The sequence below is a fragment of the Oncorhynchus nerka genome, linkage group LG22, assembly GCF_034236695.1.
Source record: "Oncorhynchus nerka isolate Pitt River linkage group LG22, Oner_Uvic_2.0, whole genome shotgun sequence".
NCBI lineage: Eukaryota > Metazoa > Chordata > Actinopteri > Salmoniformes > Salmonidae > Oncorhynchus > Oncorhynchus nerka.
Window position 1 is genome coordinate 62866030 of NC_088417.1, and position 25363 is coordinate 62891392.

The following is a 25363-nucleotide window of genomic DNA, read 5'->3' on the forward strand; positions in this document are numbered from 1 at the left end:
TTTACGAACCAACGGCAATCATGCATTTGTTGATCATTTTGAAGTTGTTAACCTGGTGTTTTACTGTTATCTACAGGACAGAGAGTAACACCAGAGCAGACACTACAGAGTCACAACAGGCCGTTAAACCCACCAGTAAGGTTGAGCCTTCTGCTAAAAACACTGTTCCTGAGAACAAGGTCAGTTACTCAGACCCGAGCCTCAACTTTCAGTACCCTAATTTATGAATTGCATTCAGGATGACACATTTTGTCCACAACCGTCCTTGTAGAGTACAAACAGGACTTAATCCAAGAGTAGGTTCAACTACAGCAACTGGTGATTGCTTTGTGTTGTGCACTGATCAGTGAGCTGTTTGATAAGCTAAGGCATTGATGTCATCTCATGGACATTAATGTTTCTAAAGTCCTGTTTGTGAGTAATACTGTTATACAGACCAAATACACTGAAGAAATATAAACAGAACATGTGTAACTGTTGATTTCATGAGTTGAAATAAGAGGCCAGAAATTTCCATACACCTTATTTCTCTCAAATTTGGTTCACAAATGTTTAAATCCACCCACTAGAAGTTGATTAAACAGCATGGTCATTACACAGCTGTACCTTGTGCTCGGGACAAAAGGCAACTCTAAAATGTGCAGTTTTGTCACAACACAATGCCACATATATCAATATTTTGAGGGAGATTACAATTGGTATGCTGACTGAAGGAATGTCCACCAGAGCTGTTAAAAGAATGGAATGTTTTAGAAAATTTGGCAGTACGTTCAAACGGCCTCAACCGCAGACCATGTGTAACCACGCCAGCCCAGGACCTCTACATCCGGCTGCTTCACCTGCGGCATGGCCAGGGACCCGCCACGCGTACAGCTGATGAAACTGCAGAAATTCTTTGGTTGCGCAAACCCAGAAACTGTTAGAAATCGTATCTGCGTGCTCGTCATCCTCACCAGGGTCTTGACCTGTCTGCAGTTCTGCGTCATAAGACTTCAATGGGAAAATTCTCACCTTCGATTGCCACTGGCACACTAGAGAAGTGTGCTCTTCACGGCTAAATCAACTGTACCGGGCAGATGGCGTCGTGTGGGTGAACGGTATCCTAATGTCAAAGTTGTGAAGAGTGCCCCATGGTGGGGTTATGGCATTAGCAGGCATAAGCTACGAACACAATTGCAATTTATCGATGTCAAATTGAATGCAGAGATACCGGGGACGAAATCCTGAGGCCCATTGTTTCTGTATGATAATGCACAGCCCCATGTCGCACTGCTCTGGACACAATTCCTGGAAGTGGAAAATGCCCCAGTTCGTTCATGGCCTGCATACCCACCAGACATGCATTGCATTTGGGAAGTATTCAGACGTTTCCACAGGTTACATATGTCCTCAATATACACACAATACCCCATAATGACAAAGCAAAATCAGGTTTTTAGAATTTATCAAAAGTAAACTTATATAAAAGTATGTAAGTATTAAGACCCTTTACGCAGTACTTTGAAGCATCTTTGGCAGCGATTACAGCCTCGAGTCTCTTGTATGACTCTAAGCTGGGCACACCTGTATTTGGGGAGTTTCTGCCGTTCTTCTCTGCTGATCCCCTCAAGCGCTCCGGTTGGATGGGTAGCGTCACTGCACAGCTATTTTCAGGTCTCTAAGCGATGTCCAAGTCTGTGCTCTGGCTGGGCCACTCAAGGACTTTCCGAGACTTGTTCGGAATCCACTCCTGTGTTGTCTCGGCTGTGTGCTTAGGGTTGTTGGCCTGTTGGAAGGTGAACCTTCGCCCCAGTCTGAGAACCTACTCCAGAGCGCTCAGGACTGCATCAATGATCTCTGCTTTGCTCCATTCATCTTTCCCTCAATCCTGACTAGTGTCTCAGTTGCTGCCACTGAAAAACATCCCACAGCATAATGCTGACACCACCATGCTTCACCTTAGGGATGGTGCCAGGTTTCCTCCAGACGTGCTGCTTGCCATTCAGGCCAAAGAGTTCAATCTTGGTTTCATCAGTCTAGAGCATCTTGTTGCTCATGGTCTGTCCTTTAGTTGCCTGTTGGCAAACTCCAACTGGGCTGTTGTGTGTTTTTACTGAGTGGCTCGTCTGGCCAGTCTACCATAAAGGCCTGATTTTTAGTGGAGTGGTGTAGAGATTGTTGTCCTTCTGGAAGGTTCTCCCATCTCCACAGAGGAGCTCTGTGACCATCTGGGTTCTTGGTCACCTCCCTGACCAAGGCCCTTCCCCCGATTTGCTCAACTGTGTTCTTGGGGACCTTCAATAGTGCAGTCTTATTTTTTGTATGCTTCCCCAGATCTGTGCCTCGACACAATCATGTCTCAGAGCTCTACAGACAATTCCTTCGACCTCATGGCTTGGTTTCTGCTCTGACATGCATTGCCAACTGTGGGACCTTATATAGACCGCTGTGTGCCTTTCCAAATCATGTCCAGTCAATTGAATTTTCCACAGCTGGACTATAATCACGTTTTAGAAATGCCTCCAAGGATGATCAATGGGAACATGATGCCGTCTCCTAGCAAAGGGTCTGAGAAATTATGTACAGTATTTTATTTTTAAACCCGTTTTCACTTTGTTATGGTGTGTGTAGAAGAGAAATTCTAATTTAATCAATTTTAGAATAAGGCTGTAACGTGACTAGAGGTCTAAATACTTTCTGACTGCACGGTCACCCATTGAGCATGTTTGGCATGCTCTGGATCGCTGTGTTCCAGTTCCCGCCAATATCCAGTATTTTGGCACAGCCATTGAAGAGGAGTGGGACAACATTCCACAGGTCAAAATCAACAGCCTGATCAACTCTATGCAAAAGATGTCGTGCTGCATGAGGCAAATGGTGGCCACCAGATACTGACTGGTTTCCTGATCAATGCCCCTACATTTTTAACGCTATCTGTGATAAACTGATTTTATACCAGTATTCCCAGTCTTATGAAATCCATATTAGGGTCTACTGATTTTTTTTATTTTTCTCTCCAATTGCCAGATTATATATGAACTAACGGAAATGGTTGCATCTTGTGGTTTTCAATATTTTGTTCAGTGTTTCATCCCTCATGTTTTAGTTATTGTTTATTTCTGATGTTTTTCATGTCACTGAACACAGGGCTTGGAAGTCAAGGTGGAAAGCCAGACACAACCAGGTAGGATGTTTTTGGCTATTTCTGTTTTGTTAGACATTAAGTCTTCTGTTTGGGTTGATATCCACTGAACAAATATACATAAACTCAATGTGTTATGTGCTCGTCCCATGCTTCATAAGTTGAAAAAGATCCCAGAATGTTCTGTGCACAAAATTATTATTTCTCAATTTGTGCTTGTTTTAATGCCTGTCTGAGCATTTTATCCTTTGTCAGGATAATTCATCCACCTGAAAGGTGTGGCATATCAAGAAGCTGATTAAATATGATCATTACGTGTGGGGGGGGGGGGGTGTACTTGTCTGTAATAAAGCATTTTGTGGGGGGAAATCATTGATTGGCTAGACCTGGCTCCTCAGTTGGTGGGGCTCAGCCCACCCATGGCTGCTCCCCTGCCCAGTCATGTGAAATCCATAGATTAGGGCCTAATGACTTTTTCAGTTGACTGATTTCCTTATATGAACTAACTCGGCAAAGTGTTTGAAATTGAGTTTATTTTTGTTCAGTATAAATGGAAGCAAATATAGTTTGGCCTTTTTAGTTTTTGTGGTAAATACAATGCACCTTTTTAGGTTCCATGAGATGCTTTTGATATGAGTCAGGTATTGACATACGCAGCTAACAAGTTCAGCCTATCATCACCTTTTTGGTTGTTTTGACTTCCTTGAACTGTCTCTTTAAGAACTTTGCCAAGTTGCTGTTTTTTTCACTGGGAGCCTCATGTTTTCAGAAGCTAACCCTTTTCTCCTTGGTGAAAGGTACAAGAAGAGCACATTCGGTGGATAATACCAAGGTGCCTAAAGAGATGAAAGTGTAAGTTTTATGTTTGATTTGTTTTCCGGGTTTGTAATACATTAGGCTCACCTCACTGCCAGACCAAAAGACCAGGTCTGCTGTTGATTGGGGATGAACGATTTTTAAAGGAGTATATTGACCCCAAACGGGCATTACTAGTGTGTTAAAGTGAATGTGTATGAACAGTAGGGTGTTGAACGGTATACCTAAACTTCAGTCGTTTTTCGATACTAGAACATGAATTGTTCGGTACTAGATTTTTACTTTCGATTCATCTGTCAAATGTTTGTCATTTACTGATTGAGTTGTTTTTAATGTAAATATATATATATATCTCTTAATTGTATTATGTAGTTGAAAGCAATGCGTTAGAAGCCTACATAACCAACCTATAAAGTAAAATGCACCATTTATGGCCAGCTATGTAAACGCTGACATTGATTTTTATTCTTCAATAGATGTTGTTCAATTGGTAATATTCATTTTTGTCTTCTAATGACTCTTACCGGTAAAGATTTTCCATTACATGCTAGAACACTTTAAAATACTAGATGATACTGGTAGCTGGGTCAAGTGCATTCTATGACTACGGCTAATAATATGCCTTTCTGCCTTGGAATTGTGATACCAAACCAACAATTCTGGTATGACAACACTAATGAACAGTATGATGGCAAATTTAAGATTTTTGGTCCAGCCTAACAGTGGAAAATAATTTAGGCTTTATCGGAAGCAATGGATATTTTCTGCTTTATTGAACGCTACCAAGAATCTGAGTCTGTTCTTTGAAAATTGTGTATAGGGAAAGTACATACGGCACACCTTTGTTTGCAAGTTGTGTGGTATGTACTTTCTTGCCAACTTGATTAATGCTTGACAGTGCTTGTCGAATCACGTGGCACACCAACTGCCTACTGCTCGGTGCACACCCTTGCATACTTGGGTGATTTCCTGTTTTTGGTCTGCCTCAAGTAACACTGGAGATACTCAGTAAAGTTTTTGTGCTGTGCAATTGACGGTAGGCTACTCAGAAGTTAGCATTGTCAACACCTAAAAGTGATCTGTTTCTTTTCAGTGAAATGGCTGATAAAAATAGCAGCAAACCGGAGCCCTGCTCTTCAGAGAAAACGAAAGGGAAGAACAGAAACCAGCAGTCAAAGGAAAAGGTAGACCGTCATGTAACATGAGGTCATTGTCACAAGTCAAACAGGATTTCGCAACGCTGGATGCTTTTCCTTCCTTGTATTTCTTGCCATAACTGTACATTGCTAATGGGATGCAAATGTACTGTGGCTTCCGCACCTTCCTCCTGCGAGTTTAACCCACCACCTCCCTGGCTCTGAAACAGTTTGTACATTCATCCCATAATCGTTTTTACCACAAAGAACACGTCAGCTAGGATTGATGCATGATCTCCTGAAGTAGTTTTCACACCGAAAAGTTTTTTCTAAACCAACTTGTGTGATATTAGTGACTCACTGATACCCCTTCCCACTCAGGCGGTATCCGGCAGCTCCAGAGACCCTAATGTGCGGGATGCACTGATGTCAGCTGTGCAGGATGCCCACGTGGCCCTGGCCGACCAGCGATGCCGCAACGCAGAGCAGGCCTTCTCCCAGGCCCTCAGCATCCTGGTGACCAGCACACCAAAGGTACAGCACAGAACAGTGTTCCTCTCACAATCAGCCCTCAGTGACACTATCAGAGGTGTGTTAGCGTTCGTCAACTTCAGCTCAAATTGTACTCCACTGTGAAATAACTTTCTATCAAATTCAATGTTTGTCAGTGGTAGTTTTAAACTGCCCTTATGTTACAGGAATTAAATTGCTCTGTTTTAATACCCAATTAAAATTAAACAATCTGTCAATTCATAAGGATTTGTAAGACCCTTATTCTATAATAATGGACAGAGCCCAGTCTTAGTCAATCAGAGTTTATTCACGAGAGTACTGAACACGGTACAGTTTGCCACAGGTTATAAACTGAAAATGACGTCATTAGTTCCAGTACCAACCCGTCTCTTCTCCCACCCTGGTACAAAGGCAGTATCTCAAGCCTTCCCACATCGTCTCCCTACCAATTTAATATAATTTATGGTCGAGCCAAGGTCTTGTGTAGATAAGCATTCTAGCCAGTCTGAAGATATAGTTCATTCATTTCTACCAAGGAACACAGTCATTGTTCTAATTCTTGATTATATTTACACACATTATATTCAGTACTAGGATTAAGAAAGAATTCATACATGTACAGTAACATAATAGTATTCTGATTAGTCAGTCCTGATTGAAATGTATACATAATTAATCATTATTGATAAAAAATTCCCTTAACACCTTATATTTTCACTGAATGTTTTAATAGGTTCCCAAAATGAGATTATCCTCCGGGCTGTGTTCAGTATGAAAAAACGTAGTATTACGTTCAATTAATCGAAAACGGTAGTGGTCTGAGCGTTTGGTTGAAAAACGTGGAGGGGTTGTGCGTTCAAAATGCACTGCTGCCCTTTAAATAAAATAATAATAATAAAAAAATAAAGCAACAATCAACAGTTGAAACTATAAGAGGTTCCCCTGTTTAGCTAAAAATCTGAGGGATGAGGTTGGAGAAATGTAACCACTCTCAAATTCATAGACAGCTATGGGTGCAAATGATGACCATCCAAGATAGCAACATTATAAACGCTTGCAAATAAACGTCCCTTTTTCAGGGCCCTGTCTTTCAAAAATAATTCGTAAAAATCCAAAACTTCACAGATCTTCAATGTAAAGGGGTTAAACACTTTTTCCCATGCTTGTTCAATGAACCATAAACAATTGATGAACATGCACCTGTGGAACGGTCGTTCAGACACTAACAGCTTACAGACGGTAGGCAATTAAGGTCAGTTATGAAAACTTAGGACAGTAAAGAGGCCTTTCTACTGACTCTGGAAAAACACCAAAAGAAAGCTGCCCAGGGTCCCTGCTCATCTGTGTGAACGTGCCTTAGGCATGCTGCACGAGGACTGGAGATGTGGCCAGGGCAATAAATTGCCATGTCTGTACTGTGAGACGCCTAAGACAGCGCTACAGGGAGACCGGATGGGCAGCTGATTGTCCTCGCAGCGGCAGACTGTAACAGCGCCTGCACAGGATCGGTACATCCGAACATCACACCTGCGGGACCGGTACAAGATGGCAACAGCTGCCTGAGTTGCACCAGGAACGCACAATCCCTCAATCAGTGCTCAGGCTGTCCACAATAGGCTGAGAGAGGCTGGACTGAGGGCTTGTAGGCCTGTTGTAAGGCAGGTCCTCACCAGACATGGGCAACAACGTTGGGCACAAACCCACCATCCAGACCGGATCAGACAGGACTGGCAAAAAGTGCTCTTCACTGACGAGTCGTGGTTTTGGCTCACAAGGGGTGATGGTCGGATTCGCGTTTATCGTCGATGGAATGAGCGTTACACCGAGGCCTGTACTCTGGAGTGGGATTGAGGTGGAGGGTCCGTCATGGTCTGGGGTGGTGTCACAGCATCGGACTGAGTTTGTTATTGCAGGCAATCTCAATGCTGTGCGTTACAGGGAAGACATCCTTCTCATGTGGTACCCTTCCTGCAGGCATATCCTGACATGACCCTCCAGCATGACAATGCCACCAGCCATACTGCTCGTTCTGTGCTTGATATCCTGCAAGACAGGAATGTCAGTGTTCTGCCATGGCCGGCAACTTGCAGGTGCCTTAAGAGAAGAGGTGGGGAACATCTTACAGCAAGAACTGGCAAAGTCCATGATGAGGAGATGCACTGCAGTACTTAATGCAGCTGGTGGCCACACCAGACACTGACTGACTTTTGAAATTCACTCCAGAGAACATGTTTCCAGTGTCCAATGCCGGCGAGCTTAACATCACTCCAGCCGACACTTGGCATTGCACATGGTGATCTTAGGCTTGTGTGCGGCTGCTCGGCCATGGAAACTCATGAATTTTCCAGGCAAACCATTATTGTGCTGATGTTGCTTCCAGGGGCAGTTTGGAACTTTGTAATTTGTTTAAGCACCTCTTGCAGTGATTACAGCTTCAAAGTCTTCTTGGGTGAGATGCTACAAGCTTGGCACACCTGTATTTGGCCATAGTCTTGTTTCTAATGGTCAGTCTTTAGGTACCTTTTGGCAAACTCCAAGCGGGCTGTCATGTGCCTTTTACTGAAGACTGGCTTCTGTCTGGCCACTCCACCATAAAAGCCTGATTTGGTGGAATGCTGCAGGGATGGTTGTCCTTCTGGAAGGTTCTATCTCCAGAGGAACTCTGGCGCTCTGTCAGTCACTTGATTTCTTGGTCACCTCCCTGACCAAGGTCCTTCTCCCCCGATTGCTCAGTTTGGCAGGGCGATCAGCTCTAGGAAGAGTCTTGGTGGTTCCAAATGTCTGCCATTTAAGAATTGTGGGCACGGTGTTCTTGGGGACCTTCAATGCTGCAGACATGTTTTGGTAACCTTCCCCAAATCTGGGCCATGACACAATCCTGTCTCGGAGCTCTACTACCAATTCCTTCGACCTCATGGCTTGGTTTTTGCTTGACATGCACTGTCAACTGTGGTACTTACAATGTATTTTTTTAATAGATACAGGTGGGTGTGCGCCTTTCCAAATGTTGAATTAACCACGGGTGGACTCAAGTTGTAGAAAAGTCTCAGATGATCAATGTAAACAGGATGCACCTGTGCTCAATTGAGTCTCATAGCAAAGGGTCTGAATACTTAAATGTAATATATATTTAAGCTTTTTATTTTTACACATTTGTAAACCAGTTTTCGCTTTGTCATTATGGAGTAATATGTGTAGATTGAGATTTTAATCATTTTTAGAATAAGGCTAATGTAACAAAGGGATACTTTCACGGGGTGTGCATTAGGAAGGGTGCAGCATAACTGGAAACTGGGGTGTATTTGTTACAAATTGATATTAGATGCAAATGTAGCAGGAGTTTCTATTGTCCATTTGCTTCTGTTCTAAGACACTTTCAATATAACTGGCAGAATGAGTACATCGCTGGGCTTTGTTTTAGAGAACATTGCTAGACCTTGTTCAGATGTGGAGGTGACGCCATGGTGCGTGTTCTCAAGTGCGACGCAGATATTTATTTATTTCCTCTACAACCAAGTCTTGACAATTTAGATGGCTAACCAACACTTTTTAACTAGCTAGCATGTTTTCCGGATCAATTTCAAGTGCTGGTATTGAAGTGGACATGTCTAGGATCAACAGCTCAGTCGCGTAGTGGTAGGCCACACAAGCTCACAGAACGGGACTGCTGAGGCGTAAAAATCGTCTGTCCTCGGTTGGAGTGGTATAAAGCTCGCCGCCATTGGACTTTGGCATGATGAATCACGCTTCACCATCTGGCAGTCTGATGGACAAATCTGGGTTTGGCGGATGCCAGGAGACCTGTACCTGCACCAATGCGTGATGCCTACTAAAGTTTGGAATTTTTATTTTATTTTTTTCTTCCATGGTTCAGTCTAAGGCCCCTTAGTTTCAATGAGGGGAAGTGTTAACGCTACAGCACACAATGACATTCTAGACGATTCTGTGCTTGCAACAGTTTGGGGAATGCCCCTTACTGTTTCAACATGACAATGCCCCTGTGCACAAAGCGAAGTCCATACAGAAAGTTTGTCCAGATCGGTGTGGAAGAACTTGACTGGCCTGCACAGAGCCCTGACCTCAACGCCATCGAAACACCTTTGGGATGAATTTGAGTTGTGAGCCAGGCCTAATTGGCCAACATCAGTGCCTCGCCTCACTAATGCTCTTGTGGCTGAATGGAAGCAATTCCCTGCAGAAATGTTCCAACATCTAGTGGAAAACCTTCCCAGAAGAGTGGAGGCTGTTATAGCAGCAAAGGGGGGACCAACTCTAAACTAATTCCCATGATTTTGTAATGAGATGTTCGAGCAGGTGTCCACAATTCTGGTCATGTAGTGTAGCGGTGGTCTAAGTTAGCTAGCAGCTGATTAACTTTTTTTTTTTTTTCTCCCCAGGAACTTGGACTCTGTACTCTTGACCAAGTTGTGCTGATTTATGGCCATGCCTCAGCTCTGATAGAGATTGGTCAACCAGAGGTAAGAAACCTGTGTGCTAGCTAGCTACAAAGGGAGGCTAATGTTACTGCTTTTGACGTGTTTTTGATATGGTCTGCAAATAAAATTTGCACTCCATCAGGCTTTGTACTAATGTGTTTTTTCCTATTTAGGAACTTGCTGAAGCTCATAAAGACTTTGAAAAGATCAAACATTTTGAAGAGAGGAAGTTTCAGTGCCTGGTTTTTTATGGCATTGGAAAGGCATATCAGAAGGAGAACCGGTAGATACAACTGGAATAATACTTATAGATCACGCTGAAATTAGCTGCACATCACTGGTTAAACTGAATGTTTTTTTTCCTCCACCCCTGTAGATTTCCACTTGCTCTGGAACAGTTTTCTGATTCTATGCAAATGGTTAAGAAAAAGATAACGCCTGGTAAACTGACCTGGCCCACTACTAAAGTTATTGTTGAGGAAAGTAAGCTGGACTATTTCAAGGTATGTTTTCATTGATCTCACTTGGGTTTGGGTCAACTCAACTGTTGAAATGAGGCATGAGATGTCATTGCTTAGTGTCATTTAGATTTTGTTCTGTTTTATTTTAACCCCAAACCAGGAGCTGCTAGAAGAATCCATAGAGATGTGCAAATTTCCACCTAAACCAGATGCCATTTGTCGGCATCAGAATTGCCACGGACATTCCAAAATAGAAATCTACTTCACAGATCCAGATTTCAAGGTTAAAGGCAAATGTGTTCAACCTAAATTGCCTCCATGAAAGTCAGACCTCTAACATGTTCACTAAGCACTCAAACTGCTGTCTTTACTCATAGGGTTTCATTCGGATGGTTTGCTGTCAAAGCTGCAAAGTGGAGTACCATATCAACTGTTGGAAGAAGTTGAAAGCATCAGCATTCTCTGATAAGAATGAAAAGGTAACATCTATTTACAAGGGTCAAGTGCATACCAATTTTATTTTACGTTACTCTTGCCTCTGGTATACTCATGTCTGTTTTTACCCACAGGATTTCCTGCAGGGAATGTGCTTTACTCCAGACTGTGGGGGTAGAATCTGTCATATTAAAATCTATGGTTCAACAGGGCTTGTCAAATGTGAGGTAAGGAATTTTTCTAAAGTTGTCACGTTATTAAAAGTCATTGCAAATTTGGAGAACACGCTAATGAATGTATTCTGTCTTTAGTTTGAAGCATCTATTGACAAACCTATGGGTAAAGCAACATTGAGAGTAAATCAGAAATGTACAAGGTGAGATTTTTTATTTATTTTTGTGCTCAAGTTTCTCTTAATGTCCATACCCAACTAATTTTATCAGACTGCCTACTGAACAGACAACACAATTTGTATGTCAAGCATATCTTTAACCAAGGCAGTACTAATACACAATCACAATTTTTTTCTATCTTTTCAATGTTTTTCTTTTTGCTTGCCAGTCTCAAGAAGTTAAAATCCAGAGAGGATCGTAAACTCAGGCGGAAGCAACATAGGCAAGATGCTTCTCTGTCTACGCAAGCCAAGAATGATCAAATACCTTTGGAGAACGGGGAAACAATTGTCATAGAACAGAAGGGTACACACATCTTACATGTATTATATTCCTCCGGATGTACATTCAACATGTTCCTTTCTAAAGGAACCTGTTTCAATGACATCACCCTTAAAGGATGTAAAGTTGTGACTACACTGAACAAAAATATAAACACAACATGTAAAGCCTTTCTCATGTTTCATGAGCTGAAGTAAAAGATCCCAGAAATGTTCCATATGCCCAAAATATTTTTCTCTCAAATGTTGTGCACAAATGTCTACATCCCTGTTGGTGAACACTTTTGCCAAGATGATCTATTCACGTGACAGGTGTGGCATATCAAGAAGCTGATTGAACAGCATGATCATTACACAGGTACACCTTGTGCTGGGGACAATAAAAGGCCACTCTAAAATGTGGAGGTTTGTCACACACCACAATGCCACTGTTGTCTCAAGTTGAAGGAGTGTGCAATTGGCATGCTGACTGCCAGAATGTCCACCTGTGCTGTGCCAGAGAATTTGCTGTTCATTTCTCTACCATAAGCCACCTCCAACATCCATTTTGGAGAATTTGGCAGTATGTCCAACTGGCCTCAACCACAGACCACGTGTAACCATGCCAGCTCAGGACAACCACATCTGGCTTCTTCCCCTGTGAGATCGTCTGAGACCAGCCACCTGGACAGCTGATGAAACAGACTATTTCTGTTTGTAAAAAAGCCCTTTCTGTATGCAAAAAAATCATTCTGATTGGCTGGGCCTTGCTCCCAAGTAGGTGGGCTGATGCCCTCCCAGACCAACCCATGGCTGCGGCCCTACCCAGTCATGTGAAATCTATAGATTAGGGCCTAATAAATTTAAATTGATTGATTTTCCTTTATATTAACTCGTCAGTTTAATTTATATTTTTGTTCAGTATAAATGCATGATGCAATCCACATCACTGTTACTTTCCAAATGTTCTGACCACACCACAGTTTCTCTTAGTCACATTATCCTCAGTTTCTAACTGTTGAACACCCTTCTCCAGCTTCATCCCCCGCCTGGCTAGCTTACGGGGACCGTGTTCTGCTTCAGATCAGTGAGCGTATAGACCTATTCAGGGCTGAGCGCCACAACATCTCTGTCCTGATGGAGAACCTTAAGCCATGGATGGACCTGGATCAGATCAAGGGGAACAAGCTGGGCACTTCTTACACTGAGAGGCAGGTGGAGACCCTGGGGGATGTTGTAGAGCTCCTCCTGGAAAAGAAGAACCGGGTGTGGGCCCGTGTCTTTATCCATGGCCTAAGCAGCTGCCTGGTCACCAGCCCCAAGCTGCACGACTGGGCCCACCAACTGAACAGCGCAGGTCAGCACACATTTGTATTTTCAACATATGTATTGAAGGGCAATGCTGACCTCCCCAGCTGTATACCTTTGTACCCTCTCACCACTAGATTACTGGTTCTCTTCAGGTACTCAGCCGCAACACAATTGGGCATGACAATGCTTTATGGACCAGCTTGGCTAATTTTCTTTCTTCCCCTGATTTCCCCAGGTCTGAATTCAGCTGCACTGTTCATTGACCGCTATGCAGACCATCTGGAGCAGCTCGACCTCGCTCCTTTGCTCAATTTTGCCCCCCTGCAGGACATGCTCATAGAGAAGTTTGGGACCATGCCTGAGTTTTTTAGCCGCCTAGGCCTGACTCTAACGGAGTACCTGAAGCAGGCCCCTTCCCAGGAAATGAGGCTGTTTATCTGGACACTGGAGGAGCACAGAGACCAGTACACCACCTGCCACACTGTGCTGGATGATTATTTTGAATTAATGGGTAAGCGTTTGGACCCGCACACCTTCCTTACCAGGGGAAAGGTCCACTTGAAGCAAACATTTCAGTAAGTTTTGCTGCTGTTCTTGTTCCTGTTTCCAGCTGTGTTAACTTAACTGTTTCCACCTCTTTCAGACGGGCATTGTTTAGTGATTAAAAAGACAGGGATTGAAAATGAAATTGTAAGTATTGATTGTTGGATGCCACATTTTTATCATTTGCTTTTTAAAGCCAACTGTCTTTTAATGTTGCATTTGACGTAAGGCATAATATACTAATAATCAAAACCCTCAATTTCAGAATTCTCCTATTAAGACTAAGAACAGAAACCGCAAAAAAAAGCAGAAGGAGCCAAAGGGGGTGAGCATTAGGACTTAGGCTGTTACACTATGCAACTTCCACGCTATTTTAGTTGCTTGCAACGGAGTTGCTTCGAAAAACACACCCCTGCAACTAGTTGCGCGCAACAGCCAATCAAAACAAACTTGTCACATGAACCATTCGAAGGTTTGGATTTCTGACCCAGTTACGTTAACACCGCTTTCAGTGCTGTGCAGCAAAAACTAATCAGGGTTGACAGAACAGGAGATGTATACAAATTATTGTACATGGTTTAGCAGTCTAATTTTGACGTGAACCCTAACCTCTCCCTAAACAGATTGTCCACCATGAACTTTGCTTGCTAGCTTAGTTAGCTGTTGGTTGTACAGGCTGTTTTTCTTCTATATCCTTGCCGTTAGAATAATCAAACAGTTGGATAAACAACTAATTTGTGAAAACATGATATAATGCAGCAGATCGCATGGGTTGAGTTTAGAGTTCTCAAACAAGCAGCTTCAATTTGATTGGCTGTTGGCTGCAATTTTAATTGCTTTGGAGTTGCTTCATATAATAGCAAAGTTGTTTTGAAATGCAATTTTAGTTGCAGTTGCAAGTGATGTGAAAGTTGCTTTGTGTAACTAGCCTTTAACCTAGAGAAATGTAGGCTATTGTGTGTTTTCTGGACATCCAATCTAATTTTATTTTGTTACTTAGTCCGTTATTGTCCTGTCGGGAATGAGAGGTGGTGCCTCAAGAGAGGACGACGATGAGGATTTTTTACATGACTCTTTGTAAGTTACCTATTTTGTAGAACACTGTCTTCATTAAGTCTGCCCATTGACAACCCCCACATTGTTCTCACCAGCTCATAATTTCTCTGCAGAATGTTCCTTGACTCAACTGACCCATTCAGCATTCCCAATCATCTTCGAAATCAGGTTGCAGAGTTTGAGGGACAATACAACATTGGCAGTCGCAGTAGCCACTACAATAGAATATTGGACAACAACCCTGACCCAACTAAGGAGAGTTTGTACGAGTAAGTGCCTCAGGTATTTCTCCTTTGGGTATTGGACTTGTGCATCCTCATGAGTCATTGATACAAGTTATAACACACATTTTCTGCAGCCTAAGAAGTCCAAGCAATGACCTGAAGTATTGGTTGTGTATTCAGATGTCATGCTGATCCTTGTGTATGGACTCTGGCTCCTCTAACCTGTAAGTCTGCCTTTCCTCCCAGCTACTTTGCCCAGATCCTGGAAGAGTACGGTCCCTTAAGGGCCCAGGACCCCTTGCTGGTCGGTGAGCTGGACAACTTCCCTCCTGATGCCCAGCAGAAGATCCAGGAGGCAGGTGGCCTTGAGCACTTCCTCCTCGAGTCGCTGCGCTTCGTCATGACCGACAACCTCCTGGGCCTCATGAAGCACGCTGTGTCACTGCAGGATACCAACACTCACAGAATGGACAATCTAGACTTCATAGGGGATATCCCCAATGGACTCTCTCTAAACCCTTCTGCTATGGAGTTCCTCCCAAACTCTCATGACTCTGGACCTAGGGATTATGATGAGCCTTTTGCCATCATTAATGTGCAGCCTAACCCGGTTGAATTCACTGGCAATCTTGAGGTGATCGCCAATCTCCCCAGCCCATATGTTTTACCTGTTTTTGGTGCTCCACCAGCCCCGCCTGCCAACGAAATAGCACGTGCCATTGGAACTCTGAGAGCGGAGAACATGTCATATAATAACCATGATCCACGTAACCTTGAGGCGTTTGACCTTTATATTAGCGGCGTGGATGAACAGGGATTGTGTGAGACTGTTTATGCTCCTGTTCTCGGTGCCAAGGCACCCGGAAAGACTGCAGTGGAAGTACAGGTGGGGGATTGTCCTCACTCCATTTGAAAGTTTCTAAGATCACCGATCACAAGGCCAAATGTAATGTCTCGTTTTTTTCCCCTTTCTATAGGTAGTAACTTGTGACACGTTGAGTGAAGTGGCTGTCAACACTGAGCCTTATGAGCCTTTTGAAGGGAATAATGTGAGTTTTGAATACCTAATAAGCCTTTGTACTTAATACATTATTGTGCTCTATCATATTGACCTCTCATATCATTCCTGTTTCCATGCTCCAGGGAGACATGAACAAGAAAGAGAAGAGTAATGCAGAGTTTGAGCAGCAGATCCAGCAAATGAAGCAGGATTACGGCGCTGTGAAGCAAAGACGCCAAACGGAGATATCTGCCCTAGAAGGAGAGCAAGAGGAAATCAACCATTCAATACAGGTAGAAAGGAGTACTCCCATACTGGTGTGGAAGGCTCAGGGTGAAGTTTCCCTAGGTAGAGCTCTATGATCAGCTTCCCCAACCTTAATCATTAGTGGAGTAATACAAAACTGACCCAAGATCATTGTCTATGGGCAACACTTCACCCTACTTCTGTCTGGAAGTGCAGTTGAAACTACCGTTTTAGTGTGGGCGGAAGAGTTCATGATGTTTTGCCCAGTGACTGATGGTGTTTTGTGTTCCAGATCATCCATAAAGAGCTGGGCCTGTTCCAGCAGAAGCTGGAGGAGGAGGTGAAGAAGGACCAACAGGAGAAGAAAGAGAATCAGGAAACACTGAAGGCCTTAAAGATTGAGATAAAGGAGCTGGCGGAGTCACAGGAGAGGTATGGCCAATGCTGTCTAGCCCTGCCCTGTGTATATCCAAATGGGCACCATGGGTGAACGTCAAAGGGACCTTCATTGGAGTCATTGATAAATGCACATTTGGTTGTCTATATAGGTGAGGGTGACGAATAACTTTGATTCTAACTTTTTGTTTTCATTTTCCACAGCATTTCTGAGAACATCCACAAGAAGAACAAGGAGTATGAGACCCAGCTGAATAACTTCCTGGAGCTGAGGCATGTTGACATGTTTCTAAACCCACAGCAGCATCACAACACCTGCAGTGTTTTCACATGTGTCCTAATGAGTGGCATTTAGGTTAACATGCTACTAACTCTTCTGAGCATTGTGCTGCTGCTGTGCTAAATGTGCAGTGATTCTTTCCCATAGTAACCAGTCAGCTGCTGAGAAGATGAGCCTGGAGGATGAGATCAAGCGGTGCAGAGACCTGTGTGCCAAGGCAACTAGGAGGTCTCAGGGAGCAGAGGTATGTGGGTTGAATGTGTATGTTGAGATACCTGCATGTTCCTCAGAATTCTGTTAGTGTGGGTAGTGAGTATTTCTCATACCATTTGTAGCTCTAATGTTCTTTCCCAACTGACATGTTCCCTAGCTGTCTATATTGGAGAACCGGCGTAGCCGCGGCCTCCGCTGCCTCTACAGGTCTCTGTCTGATGCCAGGGCCATCCTGGCCAAACTCAAGGAAGTCTCACCCAGGTAGGTGTCGGTAACACTAAACACAGGACAGACTGAGGGCCCGTAGAGTCACTTGCATGCTGTCACCAGAACCAGTTTAGCAGTTTCAATCTCTTCTCTCCTTCATCCTCCTCAGATTACCTTCCCAAATTCTCCAGTCAGCCACAGAGGCTTGGATAGCATGTGCTCAAGAAGCAGAGGAGAAAATCCGCTCAACTGAGGTACAAAAGAACAATGCTAACAAACACAGATTCAACTATTGGGATGCCATTTCCAATGTGACCATTACAGAAGACATTGGACATAAGGTGCACAGGCTTTTGAGGGCTGGTCTGTTTGTGTTTGTGACCGCATTGTTGTTCTCCACAGGCACAGTACCAGGATCAGATGGAACAGGTGAAGAGGGGGACCAGGCTGTGCACTCTACCCCCAGTTGCAGTCCCCAGTGCCCCCTGGCCTCCACCTGTACCGGTAAGATGCAGCACAACCAGACTTTAAGTTTAGCAAAGGTTTACTTTTTCTGATGTCTTTATTTTGTTGTCCATTCTGACAAACAGGATGCTGAGCTAACATGCTATGTCGGGTTTTTAAAAATAAAATTGTAAGAGTGCTATTGTGACCATAAACACCTAGTAACATGCTTTGAAACTGCATTGGCTATTCTCAGCCTATACCTTGAAGCTGTTTGTCAGATGAGTGAGGCCTGTGGTGCCCTGCTTCTCCCAGATATACTCTGTCTCAGAGGAAGACCTGTCCCTGGTACCCCTCTGCCTCCCCTCTGTCCCATCCATCTGCCCTCCCCCTAGTGGTGCCAGGCTTGAGATGCAGTGCAGGCTTCACACGGCAGGCAGGTCCTGGAGCTCCACTTCCCCATTAGAGGGTCCCTGGGGTCCGAGCAGGCAGCTAGCTAGAGGCAGAGCAGCTCTGTCAGGGAAGAGATGTCCCTTATTTGGGGTGGCCCACAATCTAGTCAATGTTGCTTGAAAAAGACCTTGAGTTAGGAACAGAACTCACTTTCTATATGTACACACAGCTCTACCATCTCACCAGGCTTTACCTCTGCCCCATGTCAGTTTGTCAAGGTGTTTTGGAACATTTCCGTTGTAATCTCCTGTCAAGTGGTCTTACTAACCGGCTCCCACTCTGATGCTGTTCCCACCCCAGGCTCACCAGCAGCTCCCTTGCCCTCCAGTGCACATGAGAGCCCCCCTCTACGGTCACCCGGGGTTGCCTAGAGCCCCTCCTGCCCCAGCCATGGATCAGAGTGTTGCACTGCCCTCCAGTATGGCTCGAGTTCCAGCTAGTGCTACCACTAACCGTCCTATCACAAGGCCGAACCAGGCTTCCAGGCCACCGGCCCCACAGCCCATCAATGTGTACGATAGAATCGTAGATCGGCTCAGCGTCATGTTCCCTCACTATAGCAGGTAACGTAACAGAAACGTGTGCACACAAATGGCTATTATGGGTGTACGAGCGCTCTAGTATTCAATACTGATTTGTCATTTCAGGCCTGTGCTGTCCAAGTTCATTGGGGAGATGCGCACGGCCAACAGAGGATGCTTGAACTCCCTGTCCTACCAGGAGGTCATCAACAGAGTGGCCCAGCTCATCCTGGACCACCAGGACTCCACCAGAGTAAGAGCCCCAAAGTAACCTGCACCAAGGACTAGGACCATACTACACCTGTTGGCAAATGTCTTCATACTTGCGCTAGTTCTGTATCCCCTCTCAGGGATGATCTTTATCACTATGTTTAGCGAGATTTTGAACTAAAGGGATCTCAAAGTATATATTGAATGGAAGTATCAATTGAAAACGTATTGTGTCCTTATTCACGTTCACTCCTACGTTAAAATATGCCCACAACTGTTGGCTTCCATGTGAACTAACGTATTTGTGTGTGTGTCCAGGAGCAGCTGAGCAGTGCTGGTACGGGTGACACTGCTGGGCCCCCTTCGCGCTCTGACTCTCCAGCCTCTGTCCACTCTACTGGACCCCCCGCCCATGTCTGGAAGAGTGTGGGTGCCCAAGGACACTCCAAGTCAAAGGCGGTGAGTTCAGCTTGCACTTCACACTGAGTCGCGCACAGTAATGACAGCAGGGCTCGACTCTCCTGGTCAGACAATAACATGGATGTACAGATGCCGAAGCCTAAATAGTGCGTAGATTGTAGGGTTTGCTGTTGTGTACTACAAGGACTTTTTGATTCTGATGTATGTGTGTCTTGTACAGTTGAACATGGAGGATCCCTGTATCATCTGCCATGAGGACATGTCCCAGGAGGACCTGTGTGTGCTGGAGTGCAGACACAGCTTCCACAGAGAGGTAAGGCCACTTCATCACACCCTTAAGTAGTCTGCAACTGAGTTTGCCCAGTGCTTTTATCTATGGCCCTGTGGTTATTTAGGGCAAGTAGAACACAAACAGGGAATTCCTGTTTTATCATTCGGGATTGGTTTGACGGTCAGTCATTTTCTACCACTTATCTTTTCCTCTCCCCTTCTCCCTCTAGTGTATTAAGTCGTGGCTGAAGGAGCAGAGCACCTGTCCCACCTGCAGAGAGCACGCTCTCCTGCCCGAGGATTTCCCTCTGCTACCTGGCAGAATACGCAGGGGCCACACGCCCGCTGCTTTCTCTTAAACACCCCCAGCTACCAACCCCCTTATGCCTGAATTCTAAACACAGATTGATTCCCAGTATGTGTTCAACTGCTGTCAGATGTGGCGATAAAGAAATTGGACGAAAGTCAAGTGCGATGGACCAGTTATCGAGCGATCTCCTTACTATGATTTATATTGGTTTATACTCCATCATGCAATGAATGTTGAGCTTTTTATTTTTCGTCTATCGTATGTGCCGTTATATTGTTTAGACTTTTTACTTAAGCACATTTTTTTGTAGTAGACAACGTTTGTTAAATATGTTCATAACCATTAATCACAGCGTTGTCATTAGACACATGTTTGAGTAAGGAGTGGTTTAGTTGGGCCTGGTTTACTTTAAGTGTGGTTATGGGTTGAGCTAATTCTTAAAGTCTTAAGATTCTTGTGCCTGGTGTAATAAAGTTTGATTGCCAGTTACTTTGTTTGAAAAGTTGGAACTGGAGGAAAGAACCAACTGCAATTTAAAAAATATTTACCACATTTTTGTATAGTTAATTTTAAGATTGACAGATTTTAATTAAGAGTTAATCAGACTTGTTCATACAAGTTCTATGCTGTTGAAAGCAGTCAGCCGTAGCCTGAAGGATTTTCCTGACAAGTGCTGTCATCTGGAATCTCAGGAAAACCCGGTTTTTAACCGAACTCATGGCTTTCAGTTTGTTTTCAACGAGACCCCTGAACTGTTCCCTATCAGATAAAAAGCATGTGATTCCTTCTTTTAATAGAATGTCAGGTACACTGTGTGTCACACACAGAAGTATGTGGAGACCCTTTCAAATTAGTGGATTTGGTTTCAGCTACACCTGTTGCTCACAGGTGATTTAAAATTGAGCACACAGCCATTGCAATCTCCATAGACACATTGGCAATAGAATGGCCTTACTGAAGAGCTCAGTGACTATACATTTTTTTAATGCAACCTTTTAATTAACTATTCAAGTCAATTAAGAACAAATACTTATTTACAATGATGGCCTGAGGGCACACTCTAGTAGGCTTAAATTGAAGATGTGACAAATGGGAGTGGCAGTATCGTCTGCTATTATCCTGAGTAATTTCCATCCAGATTGTCAGACCCCGGTGGCTCGTCATTGTTGATAAACAATACTTTTTTCATCTTTCACACTGACTTTACAGAATTCAAAAGTACCATTATTGTCTTTCATAAATTGATCCGATGTGTACTGTCAGTGTTTGTTCCTGGCATGTCATCCCTAAGTTTGCTTATCTTGCCAATGAAAATCCTTAAAGAATTTTGCAATATCAGTGGGCTTTGTGATGAATGAGCCATCTGATTCTATGACTGAAAAAGCAGCCGAGTTGGCTTTTCTTTTTAAACCAAAATTTCATTTAAGGTGCCCCAAAGCTTTTTACTATCATTCTTTACATTAGTTGTTTCATAGTGTAGTTTCCTTTTAGTTTTGTCACATGATTTCTTAATTTGCAGTACATTTGCCAATCAGTTGGGCTGCCAGACTTAATTGCTATACCTTTTTCCTCATCCCTCTCAATACAATTTTTCAATTCCTCATCCAATCCAAGGGGATTTAAGTTTTTAGTCATTTTCTTAATGGGTGTGTGCTTATTAGTAACTGGAATAAGTAGTTTAATAAATGTATCAAGTACAGCGTCTGATTTCTCATTACACACCACAGACCAGTAAATATTCTTTACATCAACATATGAATCACTACAACACTTCTTGTTTGACCTCTTATATTAGGCCTAACCTTTGGCACTTTAGTTTTCCTAGATATGGCTTTATTTTGATCACTACATCCTATGGATTTGGATACTGCTCTAAAGAAAAATATCTGCAGTGTTAAAGATGTGATCAATACATGTTGATTTAATTCCTGTGCTGTTTGTAACCCCTGGTAGGTTGACTGACAACCTGAACCAGGTTGCAGGCACTAGTTAAGTTTTTTCCTGAGTGGACAGCTTGATGATAGCCGGTCAATATTTCAATCACCCAGAAAATATACTTCTCTGATATCACATACATTATCCAGGTACTGACTGTTAGCACTTGGTCTATAGCAGCCTCCCACAAGAATGGGCTTTAGGTGAGGCAGATGAACCTGTAGCTGTATTTCTTAAACAGTATTTAACAGATCTTCTCTAAGCTTTACAGGAATGTGGTTCTGAATATAGACCGCAACACCTGCGTTTACATTTGTCTTTTCGGTAGATGTTATAACCATGAATTGCTACCACTGTATCATCAAAGGTATTATCTAAGGGAGTTTCAGAGATGAATGTGTGTCCTGTGATACAAGCAAGTTACTCACTTCATGGACCTCGTTTCTTAGGCTACATATTTTAATATGGGCTATTTTTAGCACTTTTCTGGGTTCCTTGATTGTTTTTAATGCTTTACTGAGAAGCTTATCAGAGGTAGACTTCCTCATTATTTTCACGGAGCTGATAGTGCAGGGTGAGCTTCATAAAGTGATCTTCCTACTATTCCACACCGCCTCAGTGTAACTCTGGTTTGTAGCCTCATGATTACGGCTTGCAACAGATGCCCCCCTAATTGCCCCGAATACATTAAGTTACTTTGTGTTTGCCAGTGCCCCTAAAATTAGCATTATGACAACTCATTGTCACAATAGTAGGGATTAGTTTAGTTGGTCTTGGATCATTATTCCTCCAAACTTTAGTTGGCATTGCATTAGGGCAGGTAGCGTTCTCTTGGCATCTACAACCCCAGATTCGTCTGTCTGTCGGACTACCATCACTCCAGAGAACACGTTTCCACTGCTCCGGTGTCCAATTGCAGCAAGTTTTAAGCCACTCAAGCTGACACTGCATGGTGATCTTATTAGCCTTGTGTGCGGCTCCTCGGCCACGGAACCTATTTCATGAAGCTCCCGAAGCTACTTTTACACACTATGCGCTTCAGCGGTCCCATTCTGTGAGCTTGTGCAGCCTACCACTTCGCTTCAACAGTTATTTCTACTAGACGTTTCCACTTCACAATAACAGCACTTAGTTGACCAGGGCAACTCTAGCAGGGCAGAAATTTGCCAAACTAACTTGTTGGAAAGTTGGAATCCTATAATGGTGTCACAATAAATTGGGGCGGCAGGTAGCCTAGAGGTTAGCGCGTTGGGCCTTTAACAGAACGGTTGTTAGATCGAATCCTTACGGTGACAAGGTAAACATCTGTCGTTCTGCCCCTGAACAAGGCACTGCTCCTAGGCTGTTGGAGGGAAGTCATTCCTCTACCCAAGAATAGTAAAGCCCCCTTTACTGACTCAAATAGCTGACCAATCAGCCTGTACAAACCCTTAGTAAACTTCTGGAAAAAATTGTGTTTGACCAGATACAATGCTATTTTACAGTAAACAAATTGACAACAGAATTTCAGCACGCTTATAGGGAAGGACACTCAACAAGCACTTACACAAAGAATTCCCCAGGGTACCCGTTTAGGCCCCTTGCTTTAAAAAAAATATTTTTTACTAACGACATGCCACTGACTTTGAGTAAAGCCATAGTGTCTATGTATGTGGATGACCCAACATTATACACGTCAGCTAATATAGCGACTGAAATTACTGCAACACTCAACAAAGAGCTGTAGTTAGTTTTAGAGTGGGTGGCAAGGAATAAGCTAGCCCTAAATATTTCTAAAACTAAAAGCATTGTATTTGGAACAAAACACTCACTAAACCCTAAACCTCAACTAAATCTTGTAATAAATCATGTGGAAATTGAGCAAGTTGAGATGACTAAACCTCTTGGAGTAACACAAGATTGTAAACTCATAGTCAAAACATATTGATGCAGTAGTAGCTAAGATGGGGAGAAGTCTGTTTATAATAAAGCGATGCTCTGCCTTAACAACACTATCAACAAGGCATGTCCTACAGGCCCTAGTTTTGTCGCACCTTGACTACTGTTCAGTCGTGTGGTCAGATGAAACAAAAAAGGACTTGGCTCAGAAATTGCAACTGGCTCAGAACAGGGCAGCACGGCTGGCTAATATTAATAATATGCATGCCAATCTCTCCTGGCTGAAAGTGGAGGAGAGATTGACTTCATCACTAGTATTTATGAGAGGTATTGACATGTTGCATGCACCAATCTGTCTGTCTATACTACTGGCACACAGCTCAGACACCCATCCATACCCCACAAAACATGCCACAAGAGGTCTCTTCACAGTCCCCAAGTCCAGAAAAGACTATGGGAGGCATACAGTACTACATAGAGCCATGACTACATGGAACTCAATTCCACATCAAGTAACAGATGCAAGCAGTAAAATTAGATAAAAAAAAAACAGATAAAAAAAACACCTTATGGAACAACGGGGACTGTGAAGCAACACAAACATTGGCACAGACACATGCATACACACACACGATAACATACACACTATACGCACATATGGATTTAGTACTGTAGATATGTGGTAGTGGTGGAGTAGGGGCCTGAGGACACACAGTGTGTTGTGAAATCTGTGAATGTATTGTAATGTTTTTAAAATGGTATAAACTGCCTTAATTTTGCTGGACCCCAGGAAGAGTAGCTGATGCTTTGGCAGAAGCTAATGGGGATCCATAATAAATACAAATGGTCTGGGGCTGTTTTTCATGTTTCAGGCTAGGCCCTTTAGTTCCAGTGAAGGGAAATCTTAATGTTACAGCATACTATGACATTCTAGATAATTCTGTGCTGCCAACATTTTGGGGGAAGGCCCTTGCATGACCATGCCCCTGTGCACAAAGTGAGGTCCATACAGAAATGGTTTGTCGATCGGTGTGGAAGAATTTGATTGGCCTGGGATGAATTGGAACGCTGACTGCGAACCAGGCCTAATCGCCCAACATCCCGAATGCTCTTGTGGCTGAATGGAAGCAAGTCCAAACATCTAGTGGAAAGCCTTCCCAGATGAGTGGAGGCTGCTATAGCAACAAAGGGGGACCAACTCCATATTAATGCCCATGATTTTGGAATGAGATGTTCGAGTTGGTGTCCACTTAATGTGTTGTGGAATGTATTGTAAAGTTAAAATTGTATAACTGCCTTAATTTAGCCGGACCCTAAGAACAGTAGCTGATGCCTTGACAGCAGCTAAATGGGGATCCATAATAAATACAAATGAATATACTTTTGGTCATGTGTATCATTTAGTTCTGGGTTAACAGAGATTAAAATAATGTAATTTGGTCAGATGCATTTGTTTGTAGTCTGTCCACAAGAGAGTAGGCATCACTCAACTGAAGGTCCAAAGCATTGTTTCCTGTGTTGTCTGCAAAAACATTTCTGTGAGTTGTGTGATGCAAGTAGCTACTTTTTATTTACCAAGATGGGAGTTTCCTCCAGATGCATCAGGTCCTTAGCCCAGCATTAAAATCTGTTATTTAAGGCTTACGTTGAAAGTGAATTTCATCTGCTGTTGGGACATTACGTCTGAGTCCTGGGGGGGGGGGGGTACAGTATATCAGAAAGCCGGATCATTACTTTTAGCCAGCCATCTCTGATCTTATGGTTTGGGAATATGGATTCAGTCTAAAATGTGTCAATCTTTACTGAAGCTGCTTAACTCCTTGAACCAGCTCTTTGGTGTTAAGCCAATTCACACAATTTACAATGATAACATAAC

General features: G+C 43.3%; 1 protein-coding gene across 2 annotated transcripts in view; it reads left to right on the top strand.

Moving 5' to 3' along the window:
• Positions 1–21373, top strand: part of ttc3 (tetratricopeptide repeat domain 3) — a 31896-nt gene extending 10523 nt beyond the window's left edge. For both annotated transcript variants that reach the window (XM_029627532.2, XM_029627533.2), the window contains exons 14-46: positions 77–179; positions 3127–3163; positions 3919–3973; positions 5031–5121; positions 5455–5607; positions 9984–10064; positions 10196–10305; positions 10399–10525; positions 10644–10766; positions 10861–10962; positions 11053–11145; positions 11230–11294; positions 11480–11616; positions 12607–12927; positions 13117–13392; positions 13525–13571; positions 13690–13749; positions 14425–14501; positions 14594–14749; positions 14951–15590; positions 15682–15753; positions 15848–15997; positions 16243–16382; positions 16551–16619; positions 16774–16870; positions 16997–17100; positions 17216–17300; positions 17449–17550; positions 18244–18506; positions 18591–18717; positions 18993–19133; positions 19315–19407; positions 19595–21373. In XM_029627532.2, coding sequence (XP_029483392.1) covers positions 77–179; positions 3127–3163; positions 3919–3973; positions 5031–5121; positions 5455–5607; positions 9984–10064; positions 10196–10305; positions 10399–10525; positions 10644–10766; positions 10861–10962; positions 11053–11145; positions 11230–11294; positions 11480–11616; positions 12607–12927; positions 13117–13392; positions 13525–13571; positions 13690–13749; positions 14425–14501; positions 14594–14749; positions 14951–15590; positions 15682–15753; positions 15848–15997; positions 16243–16382; positions 16551–16619; positions 16774–16870; positions 16997–17100; positions 17216–17300; positions 17449–17550; positions 18244–18506; positions 18591–18717; positions 18993–19133; positions 19315–19407; positions 19595–19723 — 4426 coding nt within the window. In that variant the 3' untranslated portion in view covers positions 19724–21373. The remainder of the gene's footprint in view (positions 1–76; positions 180–3126; positions 3164–3918; positions 3974–5030; positions 5122–5454; positions 5608–9983; positions 10065–10195; positions 10306–10398; positions 10526–10643; positions 10767–10860; positions 10963–11052; positions 11146–11229; positions 11295–11479; positions 11617–12606; positions 12928–13116; positions 13393–13524; positions 13572–13689; positions 13750–14424; positions 14502–14593; positions 14750–14950; positions 15591–15681; positions 15754–15847; positions 15998–16242; positions 16383–16550; positions 16620–16773; positions 16871–16996; positions 17101–17215; positions 17301–17448; positions 17551–18243; positions 18507–18590; positions 18718–18992; positions 19134–19314; positions 19408–19594) is intronic.
• Positions 21374–25363: the final 3990 nt, after the last annotated feature.